The sequence below is a fragment of the Cynocephalus volans genome, chromosome 8 (assembly GCF_027409185.1).
Source record: "Cynocephalus volans isolate mCynVol1 chromosome 8, mCynVol1.pri, whole genome shotgun sequence".
NCBI classification, from domain to species: Eukaryota; Metazoa; Chordata; class Mammalia; order Dermoptera; family Cynocephalidae; genus Cynocephalus; species Cynocephalus volans.
In genome coordinates this window covers 141837521-141852618 of record NC_084467.1, presented here as the reverse complement: position 1 = coordinate 141852618, position 15098 = coordinate 141837521, and the positions used below count along the sequence as shown (strand labels likewise).

The 15098-nt window shown below is 42.8% G+C and overlaps 2 protein-coding genes across 5 annotated transcripts in view; one reads left to right on the top strand and one right to left on the bottom strand.

The window, feature by feature from the left end:
- The window catches only part of LOC134384741 (uncharacterized protein C1orf21 homolog), a 197960-nt gene that overhangs the window by 89822 nt on the left and 93040 nt on the right, over positions 1–15098 (top strand). The gene's annotated exons all lie outside the window — the stretch shown is intronic.
- On the bottom strand, positions 685–4087 carry LOC134383596 (liprin-alpha-1-like). Its single transcript, XM_063104803.1, is given in 3 exon segments — positions 685–894; positions 896–2994; positions 3256–4087. Coding segments are annotated over 3 exon segments (3141 nt in total).

Here is a 15098-nt window from a genome sequence, read left to right as displayed (position 1 = left end):
ACTCCCTGTGCTTACAAGATTTACACCTCCCCTTGAGACAGAAGTTTTGCTCTGTAACCCACCAAAGATGACTGTAAGAGGAGGTCATGTCCTGGCTTTTCTCCTTCCTGAGTTTAGATTATGTCACAATCTTAATCTTTCCAGTTGGTTTCTGAAATTGCTTTTTTAGTCTTCACATTCAAGAATCATCTCTTGGAGTTAATACTTTTTTAAAAATTTATTTAATTTATTTATTTATTTATTTTCTGTAATGGTTTATCATTAAAAAATTAAACAATAATAATTACAATAAATGTATAATTTACAAAAGCCCTATATTTGTCCATAGGGTTTATACATATAAGCATTACAGTACATTCATTTGAAAAACTAAAATTAGGTATAAGAACATGAATTGATATGAAAGGATATTTATAGCCTGGATATACATGAAAAAGAAGTAACTATATAAATGAAGAGTCATAAGTTTACATAAATATAAGAAGCATTAAATTCTAAAATATTTTCTCGATGGTATTCATGAATTTTTCACTAATTAAAAACTCTGTAATAAAATATCTTAGGGTCCATATAACAAGTATTAAGAGATTAAAGATTCCGTTGCATTCTAAAATGTAGTCTTTGCTGGATTCAAAATGCTGCGTAATCATCTGTAGAAGTAGTGTGGGTAAACAGCAGGAGGCTTTAGCAGGAGTAAATCCTGACTGTGGGAGAATCCAACCTCTGTGTTCCTGACACACTGCCGTCCATCTGCATCTTCTTTGGCTGCGTGGAGGGTGAAGACATAGAAGAAGTAATTTGCAAGTTTGCAGAGAGAGTCCCTGCTGATGCAGCAGCTAAGCCATGAATGTTCTTTGGTCTAAATTTTTTTCTCCATGAAGGTCCTCTCCTAAATGCTTTTATCATCGTCTTCATCAAATCTTCTGTCAGTCCCCATGACCAAAAGGTTGTTAAATTCTCTTTGTAAGACAGCACGAGCCTGTGTATTCCGCGTTGGGATCCGTAACAATAGCGCCAGTGCGTTGAAGTCAAAGGTTTCATCTAAGGCCAGAAGGGCACCGTGAACGCCACTCCCTAAAAGATTCTTTGCATATGCTTTAAGGCCAATTGACAGGATCCAGCGAATCACTCGATCATTGCTCCAAACAAGCACATCTTTTACTTCATGCTGACTTTCTTCTCTTTTTCTTTCCAGTTCTTTTCGGTCATAGTTTAATCTTCTCAGGCACATCATTCCACACTGGAAACTGTTTCTGTGGAAACCGTCGACCATTTTCAGCTGCCCGCGGAGGTCCTTCTTGGTCAGGTGGTCCAGCATCCTGGCGTCCACCAGGCACTGCATGAAGTAGCTGCAGTACTGAGGGAGGCCCAGGCTGGGCAGCCACTCGTTCCCAATCCACTCGTGGTTCATGTCCCCATATGCGAGTGTTGTTCGCGACGTGGGAGGGGCAGACGGGCTGGTAAGAGACATGATCTCTTGGATGGCCAGCCTCAGCTTCAACCTATGCAGGGGGTTGCTGATGCCGATCTCACGCTTCATCTCGGTGTCCGACAGGGTTGACATGATGGCCCCGCTCTTCACGTTGGCTCGGCAGGCAGCCACATACCAGGCGGGCATCCCCACCCAGAGCTCCAACCACACAACTACGGTCGGTCCATCCCACTGGGCAAAATGCAAACCTTGTCTTCGGGCTTCATCGAGCAATTCATGCTTTTTTGGAAGTTTACGACTTTTTTCAGCCTGTCCTCCCAATTTGCTCAGTGACAAGGCATCTTGAGATGCATTATCTGTCTCTGAAATACCAGGGTGTCCTAATGATTCTTTGCCAGCTTGACCAGGTCGGCCCTTTTCTTTCTTGCCAAACAAGTGGCTGATAGAGGACTTGATGCCCTTCTTCTTTGGGGCTTTGTGGCGCGAGTCCTGGCTGCTGTTACTACTGCTGGGATTGCTCACGGGACCATCCTGGGAGCCTGTCGAGTTTCTCACGTCCATGGCGTCCTCATCTTCACCATCAGACACATCGACATCGCTCTCAAAAGCTTGTGCTGCATTTGCTAAGACACTAGCCTGTTGGGCACCTTCCCAATCCTCTTCACTAAGAGTTTGTACCTTGGAAGGCTCATCCCGTAGAGCAGCTAGGCGGCCTTTCTGGGGGCGCTGCAACACTGCACTGGTGCTGTAGGAATCTGTGTGACTGTCTGCCACAGGGCACCTGAAATCTGGGACACTGCCCAAGTGGGGTCGGCCATGATGAAGTGAAGCACCTCTTAGTCTCATTTGGTCTAGTTCAGCCCTCAGTGCTTCAATGATTAAGACGAGCTGATCCTTATCATGTTGTGTATCTTCCAATTGCTTTTTTGCATTTTCAACTTCTCCTAACAGAGAATTCTTTTCTTCTAGAGCAGCCATTCTCTCTTTCAGATGAAGCTGGAGCCTCTCATTAGATTCTGAAAGAAGCTTGTCAACAGTGTCTGATAAACGTCTATTATGCTCTTCATTCATTTTTTCTCTCTGCCTTGCCCGCTGCAGTTCTTGGTTCTTTTCCTCCAGCTGCGCCTCCATCTGTCTTAACCTTTCTTCAGTGTTGCCCTGTCTCTCTTCAGCCTTCGAGAGCGCTGCCACCCTCTGGGCCAGCTCCGCCTCCACCTCTGGGAGTGTCTCGGCTTTCCTCATGGTCTGCTGCAGCTTTTGCTCTACTAATTCCAGCCGTTCCTGTAACTGGCGGTTTTTATCCTCAGTCTGGCGATGCATAGAATCTTTGTTTGCAATTTCATTTTCAAGTTTATCATTGAGGTCATGCACAGACATGGCTTCACGCTGTGCAGCGAGGGAGCATTTTTCAAGAGTAGTGATTCTCTCTTCCATGTCTTCCTTTTGGACCATGGCATCTCGAATGTCCCGTTGCAATTTCGTGTTCATCTCCTCAGATTTGATCAAGTCTTCCCTGGCCGTGTAGAGATCTTCCTCCAGCTCTGCCATGTGACTGATTCTCTCTTCCATGTCTTCCATTAGGGCCATGGCTTCACGCATGTCCCATTGCAATTTCGTGTTCATCTCCTCAGATTTGATCAAGTCTTCCCTGGCTGTGAAGAGATCTTCCTCCAGCTCTGCCACATGACTGATTCTCTCTTCCTTGTCTTCGTTTTGGGCCATGGCTTCACGAATGTCCCTTTGCAATTTCAAGTTCATCTCCTCAGATTTGATCAAGTCTTCCCTGGCCGTGTAGAGATCTTCCTCCAGCTCTGCCACGTGACTCGAGAGGGCGGCCAGTTGCTCTTTCATTTGGCTCTGCTCCCTCAATTGCTTGTCTATGACTTCCTGGAGCTCTATTACTTTAGCAAGGTCCTCCTCGTGGCTTAACGAACCATCAGAAGATCTCTTTCCATTTGTGCTCGGGGTATTTTCTTGTTCATGATTCATGTCAAGTGCTCCATCTGTTAGTGTTTTTTTCTGCTTATTCTGTTCTTTAAGAATCTTTAGCTCTTCGTGTGTGGCACCTAATTCTTCTTCTAACAAACCACACCTTTCAAGTGCTACTCGTAATCTCTCTCTCAGCTTTTCATCTAGAGTTTTGTGGTGCTCAAACAACGACTTCAGTGCTTTGAGCACTTCGACTTCGCTGGACACACCTGCTGGGGACTGTGCCTGTCGCTTCACCACAGTCATCCTGAGAGACCTCTCGTGCCTAGAGACAAGGCATTCCAGATGTTCTAAAAGCAGCCTGGTGTTGTTCCTTTCTGCCTTCAGTTCAGCAATTTCTCCTTCCCTTTCAAGGAGCTCCTCCCTGTATACATTCCGTTCCTTCATAAGTGCAGCAAACTCCTGTGGAAGTGCAGTTTTGAGCTGTCTCTGCAAGGAATCTCTTTCATGACCAACTTCATGTAATTTCCCCTGGGTTAATGCCAGCATTTCTTCAGTCTCTCTAAGAGTGTCAAGAAGTCGGTCCCTTTCTTCTAGCATGGAGACGATCAACTGTTCTATATGTGAATCTGCGTCTGCCTGTGAAGGGGAGCCGGACGCATGGCTCCCACTTCCTCCTGGGGAGCCTTCGGCTTCACTGATGGTTGGCATCACCTCACGCATCATCTGGAAATGAAAGACCCAGACTAGAATCATTAAGAGCAGAATACAGGTACCCATAAATCTGCAATTTCATAAGTATCTGCAGCTAATAAATGAAAGGTTCACAGCCTCTTTATTCTCAGATCTGTTACACTTTGTATGCAAATAAGTTGGGGAAGCATCCACCGGCAAATACTAGGTGCAGGAACACACACCATGAAGATACTCACAGGGACAATAACCCTGTGAAGGGGTCAAGGCCAGAGCACTGCCCCTCACTTAAAGATCAAACCCAGCAGTATTTTGTTCGCAAAGCTGTACTTTTTAGTTGTTGAGAACAAGTGTGCTTCAGGTACCTATTTTTCCAACTTCCCGGTGGGGGGAGAGCAAGTCAAACACACACGCCACCCAGTCACTTTTCAGGAAAAGCATAGCAGGAGCACAGAGCCAGCAGCACTGACAGGTCCAGAACCCATCAGGCATCTTATAGGAATGTGTGCAGTCAGCTCCTGGGAAGGACTGACGGCTCCCTGAATTCTTGGGCTGGATTTGGTGAGCACTAAAGGAACAGGACTCGTGAAGGGTTGGGAGAGGTTTCTCCAATGGTTGGTCAGTCAACCTAACTTACCTCAGTTTCCAGCCCAAAGTCAAATTCCACGATGGAAATAGAGCCAGCAGGTCCGGACAGCCGGGGACGGCCAGGAGGGAAGGAAAAGTGATAGGTGAGTCGATGAGAGGCGATGAAGTGTCGCCAACACACAGACGGGGCGAGGGCAAGGGGGCCGCTCCCGAGGGTCCAGGCCACAGTCCGGGCACGGCGGACCCCCGGCGCCCCTCAAGGTGAGGCTGACCCCCGGCCCAGCCGCGTCCCGCTCTCTGCGCCTTAATCAGGTGCTGCAGAAGCCGCGGCCACCACGGCACTGACGAGGCACTGACAACCGTTTCCAAGGAGCCTGCTCCAGCTGGGGTTCTAGAACCCACGGTTTGTCCCGGCTCGTGGGGTCGGGGGAAGGGCGGCGCACGGCCCCGAGAGCGCGTCCCTTCGGCCCCAGTCACTAAGGCTGGCCCGCGGCCGGACACTGGAAGAGCCTCTTGGAGTTAATAGTATAATTTGATGTCTTTGCATTGATCTGTCCCAGGGAGGATGCCTCAGCATGTGTGTGCATATGTGCCCACATGTGTGCATGATCTGTGCATGCGTATGCATGTGTGTGCCCACACGTGTGCATATGTGCGTGCGTGGGTGCCATACATGTGCACTCAGCATTTGTTCACGGCGATTATCATCTTCCAGCGGGCCTGGAGCCGTATGCGTTGCAGCACACTTTGTTTCTATGTTATTTTTCCTATGATAGGTAGCAAATTCTTTGAGTTGATTTCCATGAGTGCTGATTGATTTTCACCAAACCACTTTACCTCTTTCAGTCTCTTCGTTTTGTGACTTTTGGCAGGTAGTTGCAGACTTAACAATTGTCTCTCTCTCCAGGTGCCTCAAAATGTCCTTATTGTCATTGTGTCATTTGAAATCACAGCTAATCAGTCAGGTGGATGAAGGCAGGTATTTTTATGTCTCTTCTCCAGATAGGGGTCAGTGGCGTTAGCGGACCTTTCCCGGTTCCCGCAGTTCACAGGTGGCACAGCTAGGATGAGAAGTCAGGTTTTCCTCCTGCAAGCCTCCTTTCCTGTTCTGTGCACAGAGAGGTGTCTGTAACACACCGTTCAGTGACAAACCCATGCTGACTCGTATGTACATGGCAGGTGTGTTTAAATATGTACACACATCCACAGAAAGGTCTAGAAGAACATACTCCAAACTGTTGAAAAAAAGTCACAGGATGGATTAGAATGAAGGAGGAGTAGATATTTTGCTTTTTTAGTTTATGTTCATTTGTAAGATTTACTTTTTTTGCAATAAATAATGAGTTTCATCATTTTAAAATGAATAATTATGAGCAGTGAAGGAGTAAATGGTGTATTAGTGTCATTGGTTTCTGTCTATAATTTTGTGTTTCTCTCTGGGTGTTCTTTTCAGTTAGGAAACGCTGAGGGGTCATTAGGTTGTTTGTCTCATTGTTAGGCTGACGTCCTTATTGACTGTCACTGTGTCATGTGAATGATCATTTCTCCATGTCTGTTTTTCCATCAGTGTCATCGGGAGAGTATCTTCTCACTGAAATATTAAGAAATGTTAAGCGAACAGGGATATTAATTAGATTAATTCATTCCTATTTGAGAAGTGCAAAACTTCTTCCAGAAGTCCTGGAAGAGTCAAGCTGCTAGGGGCTGGCTGGGTAGCTCACTTGTTAGAGCACAGTATTATAACACCAAAGTCAAGGGTTCCGATCCCGTACTGATCAGCTGCTTAAATAAAGGAGTCAGAGAGTCAACCTGCCGTATGCAAATGTCAGGCTTTCCTGTGTTCTAGGCTGTCACTCCACCTGTGTGCACCACTGATCTGGGCTCAACGTTTGTCAGGAAGGACGGGAACGTAGTCACAGAAAAAAAAAAATTTTTTATAAAAATGAAATATGTAAATACCACTTCATCATTTTCTTCTTTAATTCATGATATTTGGTTTTGTAAAAGAAAGAAGAAACGATGATTGCTTATGTGTGGGCCCTCAAAAAATAAATGTCCATTGATTTCATTTTTACTTATGTTTTCAATTAATCCCAGAATCCAGATTAATTTCTTCTAGCTTTCTGGAAGGGAATGAAATTTTTGTTTATAATTTTATGTAATCTGGACTAAAGATATGGAGAGTATTGAGTTATTTCTATGATTTTAATGGTTTTGTGTCATCTACTCTATTTTTATTTATTTATTTATTTATTTATTTTAAAGGTGACCGGTAAGGGAATCTTAACCCTTGACTTGGTCTTGTCAGCACCACACTCTCCCAAGTGAGCCACGGGCCGGCCCTGTGTCATCTACTTTAGGTGTAGATAATTGAATATTATAGTTCCAAATGCCTTAATGTCTGCATTAGTGAAACAGTGATGTACACAGTAGTGAAAACAGTTATTAACACATTTATTTTCCTTCTATTTGTACTTCAGTTCCAAAAGTTCAGCATTTAATTGGCTTTAGTTGTATTTATGCCTCGATCACAGTTCTGCTCCTTGGTATGAGACCGAGACGGGAAAGTGAGACACACCTGTGAAAGCCCAGCCTAAGTCTCACATAGAGGGATAAGAACTTTTAGTTTAGTTATAGTTTTTAAATTAAATAAACAATTTGTTTGAAGTATAACTTGATAATGATAATTTTAAAATTTGCTAAAAGATTTTTCTAGCTGAAAGATTTTTGGTCAGTTAGGTCTTTAGCTACGACGAGGTGTTGTGTTTCTGTCCATAGAACATGCGCGGGTTAACTCGTGGTCCCTGTCATCTTTTCCAGCCATCCTCAGCGAATGTGCCTGGGCTGTGGGGTGGGTGGCTGCTGATGAGGCCGCTATTCTTCTGCACAGGACACAGCCCAGCACGTGCCCGGTTCAGGAGTGTCCGTAGAGTCTTCTTTGAATATAAAGCATAGAATAATAATCGCACTCCAAATATGTTATCCTCTTTACCTTTCAGCTGGTTGTCTCTTCCCTTGAGTGAGGCGCTGCCCCTAACCTAAGACAACACGCTTGTGTTATCAGTAACGTGTCTAGAGGGAGCTGTACACACACAAGGACTCTGTCTCTTTCACCCTGGGACCCGGGCCCTTGTTTCACCCAAAGTGAACTCTGCAGGTGACCTGTAGAGACATCAGAGGAAATCACCTTCACAGTGGTTTTCCTTATCAAGATTTTTCCTTTATTTTTTAGAGATGTAACTTTTCTACCCTACTGTTTCTCTCTCTTCAAACACTCTCCTCATTGTAATTTGAGAAACAAAAGGATTTTGTTTATATTCAATGTTCTTTTCTCTTTATTTTTTATTTGCTTTATTGAAAGTTAATTGATTATATATACATATTTGTGGGGGACAGAGTTGACTATCAATATTTGTGTATAATATGTGATGGCCAAATCAGGATAATTAGCTTATTCATCATTACAATACATAAACAAAAGGATAATTTTAAGGGGACATTTTGGTACCCGTTCGTCCTCGAGATACCAACACAAATGTCACCTCCCCAGCAAACCTGGCCCAATGGTCTTTCTCAGCAGAATCAGGTTCTCTGGGGTCCTACAGGTCATATTGTTCCAGTCTCTGAAAGAAAGCTACCCTGTTTGGCAGCTACCTGCCTACATGGCTCTTTCACCAGACCATGGATCCCACAGCAGTGGGGACCTTACCTAGTCCTCTGAGTGTCTCAGTGCCCAGCACAAGGCCTGAAACAAGACAGTGCTCACAACATGGTTTTTTGATATTTGGGAGAAGCTTGATCCAAAATTCAAGAGGTCACTGAGGCCAACATGACTTCTCTTTTTTTGTTGCGTTCCCCAGGAAAAGGATCTTTGGCCTTGGACCATCATCTCAGTATCTTTTGATGAAAGGATAGTCGGACCTATAGCACAAAATGTAAGATGAACAACTCCCTCAGCATCTTCCCCCTGGGGACAACTCTGTCGTTCTGTACCCTAGAATCCTTTTCAACTTACTCACTAGTACCCATCACTCTAAAATAATCCTTACTGCACAGGAAGGGCAGTAACCACCCTCCCTCACTTGCCAGGAGGATCACATAGTAGTGACGGTCATCTTTGGCCTTTGACATCCTTGGTCCAGTGCAGACCTGGAAATCCTAGCAGTGCAGGGCATTGATCGGTGTTTGAGGAACCAATGAACAATCACAGCTTTGAGCTAAGTATTTTTTTTTAAATTTTTTGTTTTTCACAAAGAGCTTCAGAATGTAAGCAACTAATCACTTCCCCACCCCAAAAGAGCACAGCAAGACAGACAATGTAGGGTATTGGGACATCAGCTCTTTCTTGTTTTCCAGAGTTCCTACAGCAGGCCTGAGTGAACCCAAAGCAAGGCCCGTGTGGTGTGTCTTCTGCAAACTGCAGGTGCTCAGTCCACACAGCAGCACCAGCACTGCTAAAGTTTGGGGCATCTGTCCAGAATATCCCACCTTGGATCTCAAGAGGAATCCAGACGGGGTTTATTCTCCAGAGGCGGAGAGCAGGCACCAGGGCCAGAGGTGAAGGCCTCTGTACTGAAGGCCTCTTGTGACACCACAAAGGTCAAATGTCTTGGCATAAGACTAGAAAGGAAGCAGGATGAATGATGAGGTTAAGGAACCTCTGGACTGCTGAAGAGATGGCTTCTTGAAAGAAGTGCTAGATCTGCAGCTCACAGTGTTCACAAGAAAAGAACGTTGCTTGAGATTCCAGACCTGAGCAGGTAGAAGCAAAAGCTGGGCTAACAGAGTCAGAACATCATTCATAGTAGAACAATCCTGATTGAAAATTCTAGTATTTAAGTCCAATGTCTTTTAAGAGTGCGAATTCTTAAACCCATCAGACCAGCACCCACAGACACCTCCCACCCCATTAAAAAATTTATAGACATGCACACTTGCACACACTCAAATATGAAAACAAAATACAAAAACCCAAGGAAATCTTAAGAATGACCATTTTTCACCAGCTTCCCAGATGCCCTTTCTTTTTTTCTAGAAGGCAAGAGTCAAGCTCGGACAGCTATGTCTAAGCAGTAAAAATCAGAGTCGGACGAAACCCCTTTCCTCAGCCTGCTGGCTTATTAGTCAGTGTAGAAGACTTTCAGCAACGTCAGGGAGGGAGGCTGAGGCTGGTGTCCTGCGGAAGGCAAGCTGCAGTGTCGTCCTGAGACCAGGCGGCCTTCCCCCGGGCAGCACTAAGCCTGTACACACAGCAGCCCCACCCACATTTTATTCTTTAAAAATATTCTGTTATTCATACATATGATATTAAAAATTGAATTCCCCTATTCGTCCCTTTATATTAGAATTTTTCAGATGAACCTAAAAATTTAAATGTAAAATATGAAACTGTAAAAAGTACTGTAAAAACTACGGGTAAGTGTGTTTATAATCTTAGATTGCAAAATGTCTTCCTCATAATGCTGCAAAATCCATTGACATAAAAAAATGAATGAGTAAATTTGACTACATAAAAATCTAAAATCTCTGCATGGAAAAAAACAGACCACCATAAATTAAGTTAAAAGACAAATATCAAATTGACGATAATATTTGCAACACAAGTAAAGTTAATATAACTAATATAAAAAGATCCTTCATAATATGTAAGGAAAGAACTAACTTTTCAATTGAAAAATGGACCAAGTTTGTGACAGAAAAGAAAAAATACAAAAGGCCAGTCAACATACAAAAAGATATTCTACTTCTGAGTAATGAAATAAACCACACCAAGAAAAGAAAAAAAAAAAAAAAACCCACTACAAAAGAAGCCAAACAAAACATTTTACCTCTCAAATTGGGCAGGAACAGGCATCTGTCTCATGTTATAATGAGAAATGTCAAACTGAAACAATTTTTCTATACGGGTATATCAAAAACTTAAATGAGCATGCCCTTTGCCCTTGCAGTCCCACTTCTGGGAATTTGCCATAAGGAGATAATTGGACAAGTGTGCAGTTTTCAAGGGTCTTTGTAACTCATGACACACACATGGAGTAGAGCCATTAAAGATTAAGTTTCTCTATCTATAAGGAAAGAGGTCTGCTACATATTATTAAGTAAAAAGAGTAAAGGAATTTTACACAGCATATCTTGTTTGTAAATTTTATTTGTGTAAAACTCTGTGCAAGTGCATAAAAGAATGTTTGGAAGGCTGTTTAACAACACATTAAAAATGGCAATCTCAAGGACATTGTTGGGGGAGGGGGGGAGGGAGAAGGGAGGGAGGTATTGGTGATGGGGAGCAATAATCAGCCACAATGTATATTGACAAAATAAAATTTAAAAAAAAAATGGCAATCTCTGTACTGTAGAGTTTCAGGTGGTCCTTAATTTCTTCTCTGTACTTTTCTGTATGACTTGAATCTTTTACTGTTAGTGTTTCTCATTCAATACAACTATTTATTTTGATAAATATAATTTCAGTGTTGCCTTCATTATGAAGGCCTTCAGCAGTGTTTTCAGGGCAATGTGAAATCTATCCCAGAGGAGAAAGCTCTGTCTGTTACTGGAAATAGCCCCAGGGCAACAAGGATCTGACTGACAGACATGTTTGCCCAGGTAAACAGATGGAGTCTGATCACTGGAGCTTGTTGGTTTCATTTGAAATCTAGCATTTTGTTTCAGTCTGTGACATGCTCACTGACTACCTGACGTGACTTAGGCACTGTGCCAGGCACTGAGGCTGTAAAGATCGGTTAAACCTGGTCCTTGCCTTTAGGAGCCTGATAAAGATGAACAGATGGGCATCTCAGCAGAAAATGTCAGTGTCATATAATGATAATGTAGAAGGGTCTCTTAGCCCAGGAGTAGAATACTGGTAAAGAGGATGATTAAGGTCTCAGCTGAGTCTTAAAACATGAATAACAGACAAAGGCACTCAGCTGGGGCAAGAGTTTTAGGCTTAGACACAGTGAGAACAAAGGCTCAGAGGAGCAGTGTGTTTGAGCTGTGTTGAGGGGAGATGGGGAAGCTTTACCAGACCAGGGGGAAATAACTTTGGGAAATCTCACATTAGGTCAGTCTTAAATATTTGGAAACTTTGCACTGTAATTTTTTCAAAACACCCAAAAGCTCACACAGACGGTCAAGAATAATATTAAGAATCTGGAAGATGGCTAAACATTTAGAAAATCCTGGACAGATAGTCTAGAAGATTTGAAGCTAATTCTTTAAGCCATCCAAAGGGTCATCCTCACCAAGGGTACATTATTATGGTCACTGAAGTAATAATACCAGAACACGCCTTGCATATGTGTTGAGACTGTATTATCATTAAAGCATGCAAGAGCCAGCTGAGACAGGGTATGATGGTGTGGGGTTTGTCACATATGGGATTAGAATGTGACTGTTGTTTATTATTATTGCACATTGATGGTGTCTCCAACGTAGATTCCGTATGCAGCCTATGCATCATATGTCACACGTAGATATTGTTCATGTGTGGTAAGATGAGAAATACAAAACCATGGCTATAGTTTCTGCTGCGAGGGGCAAGGAGGCTCTTATTGCTGCAAGTTAGCCTTGAGTCTTTGGTCCAGTGTTTAGAGGGAAGGATTGGGACACAGTGGGGGTTAACAGTGGCACGTCCATCCCCATGGGACAGAGCAGAAGCAGTTTCTACCGTTCACTCATTCATCCTTCCCTGAGCACTTTTCAGCTGTGAAATATTTCCAGTTGAGTAGCTCGTGATCATTAGTTGGTGTATCACAGTTTGTGTTTCTGATAACAACATTCTTAACAGGGAGGAAAATTGCTCCATTCAATTAGGTACTCTTAGGGTAATAATCCTCAGTCAGGGGTTGTTGATTGGCCAGCTACAAGGTTAGAATGGTTCCAGTGGAATGAGTGTTTATAAACAGGCACTGTGTGCTTATGGATGGTGGATACAAAAGAAAGAGAATCAGGTGTCCTGCCTTCAAAGAGTTTACACTGATTTAGACAACAGTTATGCACAGGAAATCATTCAGCAAGAAATTGGGACCTGAGAAGATGTAGCAAAGTGCTGCATCATGCACAAAATGTCCACGAGTGTCATGGTGCTATGTTCTGAATGTTTGTGTCGCCCCAAAATGGATATGTTGAAACCTAATACCAATCATGGCATTAGGAGGTGATGCCTTTTGGGAGGTGTTTAGATGCCCTTATAAAAGAGGCCCCAGAGATCTGCCTTGCCCCTTCCACCAAGTGAGGACACAGACAGAAGGCCCCGTCTGTGAGAAAGCAGAACCTCACCAGATGCTGAACCTACCAGCACACTGATCTTGGACTTCCAGCCTCCAGAACTGTGAAAAATAAATTTCTGTTGTTTAAAGCTGGTTCTGTACACGAGTGATTATGTACCTTTGTGTATCAGATAATTAATCCTAAACTCCCTAGATTTTGGGGATAAGAAGACAGCAAGCGGTGTACTAGAGTTCGTTTACCTTTTGAGAATATTTCTATTTCTTAGCTTCATCGCATTAAAACAATCTGATGTTAAGTGGAAAAAAACTAGTTTATGGTATTTTGTTATAACAGCCAAATTGTCTAAGACACGTAGGCAATGGAGAAAAATGTAGGCCTACTTTAGAGGTAGGGGGAAGAGTAAAATGAGATGAGAAAAAAGACATTTCCTGCTTAAAGAAAATCTAGGCACAATTCAGTGAATCATCATTATTTTATGATCACTGACTGCAGATTCCTTGAAGATAATGTGTATAATTTAATGACACATCACCAGTGCCTAACATAGTGCCAGCATATAAGTTGTTTGATAATTAATGAACTGATATTAATAATGCCGATAGCTGTTATTTACCAGCTATTTGCTATTGTGCCCATTTATAGGGGGAGGGAGTGGAGGCTGTGAGAAGTCAAGTAACCCGCCTCAGTAATACGTTTACACAGGTGATACGTTTACACAGGTAATACGTTACAGAGTCGGGCTGGGAACTCAGCTGTGTCTGATTTCAAAACATTGGTGAATTAGTGTGCTTTTGAAAGAGGAGGCAAAGAAGGCACTCTTAGGCATAGTAAGGAATAAGAGATTTTTAAAATATGTACAAGATACAGTCCTCCTTTCCAGGAACTTTGAGTCTAATGGAAGAACAAAGCCTCAGATCACCTACCTTTTCCTTTCTCAGCCAGATTGCCAATGCTGATTTATTGAGCCCTGCTGTCTGCAAGACCTTTGGCCCTAGCCAGCACTGTGTGCACTGCAGCAAAGTTCCCCCGGCCCACACACGTTAGTGCCAACCTCACCACCATGAATCATCCCATGACAGTGAAATTCTGAAGAAAGAGCACAGAGATGTTGTAGTCCATGTTTTACATCAAATTTCTTTTGCTTTTGAAATTGGCAAACAGTCACTGAGTTCTGGAAAGAAAACGCACTCTCATATGGCACCCTGCCTTCTGAGCCAGCTCTTGTTGCTAGGGTCTAGGGCCAAAGGAAGACCAAGGGCACCTCTGTTTTAAAGGCTTTCATTGGGGACTCATTGGCATGTGGCTCTGTCTGGTTCTGGATACAAGTGATTATGTACCTGTTTGTATCAGATAATTGATCCTAAACTCCCTAGACTTTTGGGATAAGAAGACAACGGTGTACTAGAGTTCATTTACCTTTTGAGGATATTTCTATTGCTTAGCTTCATCTCATTAAAACACTCTGATGTTAAATGGAATAAAACTGTTAGGAAATTCATACATATAGAATGATTCCAGCTATCAAATGAATAATGTATATTCAGTGTACAGGTGCATGGACTGTAGGTGTTTACCAGGAAAAGTTAGTAATGATTATCTCTGGATGGTGCTGATTACCAGTGAGTCTTTGGCTTCTTTTATACTTTCCAAATATTTTACATCTCTTTTTCTAAAGCAAACTTTTAAAAAAATTTTCTTTCTAAAAGACCACTATGAGGAATATATACTGTTTACCAGAGAATAATCTAGAGAACTTTCTAAAAGAAGTTTACTAATTATTTCTATAGCACTTTTTATGTTCCAGGAGCTATTTTAAGTGTTTCATTATTTATTAATTCATTTAATCCTCATAACACCTTATGAGGTAGGCTCCAATTTTACAAATGAGGAACCTGTCAGTTTGGTCCCCAAATCTATACTTTTAACCACTGTGCCCCACTACCTTATCTGCAAGTCCTTTCTTAATATCACTGCCCACATAGTTATAAAATATGAAAAGCAGCATGGTCGGAGTAACTGTGCTACAGGGTGTCCTCTGTGAGTTTTGGTTTCTGCATCTTGGGAATGTGCGGTTGAACGCGGTGATTGCTATGGGAGTGTTGAGCGCTAATGTTCAAAGGTTCTACTTTGCCTGCTTGCCAGACTGTTCACTCACCAGTGTGGTCTCAGTTTCTCTCCAGCCATGGGACCATTGAAAAGATACTATTCTGATGATCGTTTTCAGAAAAAT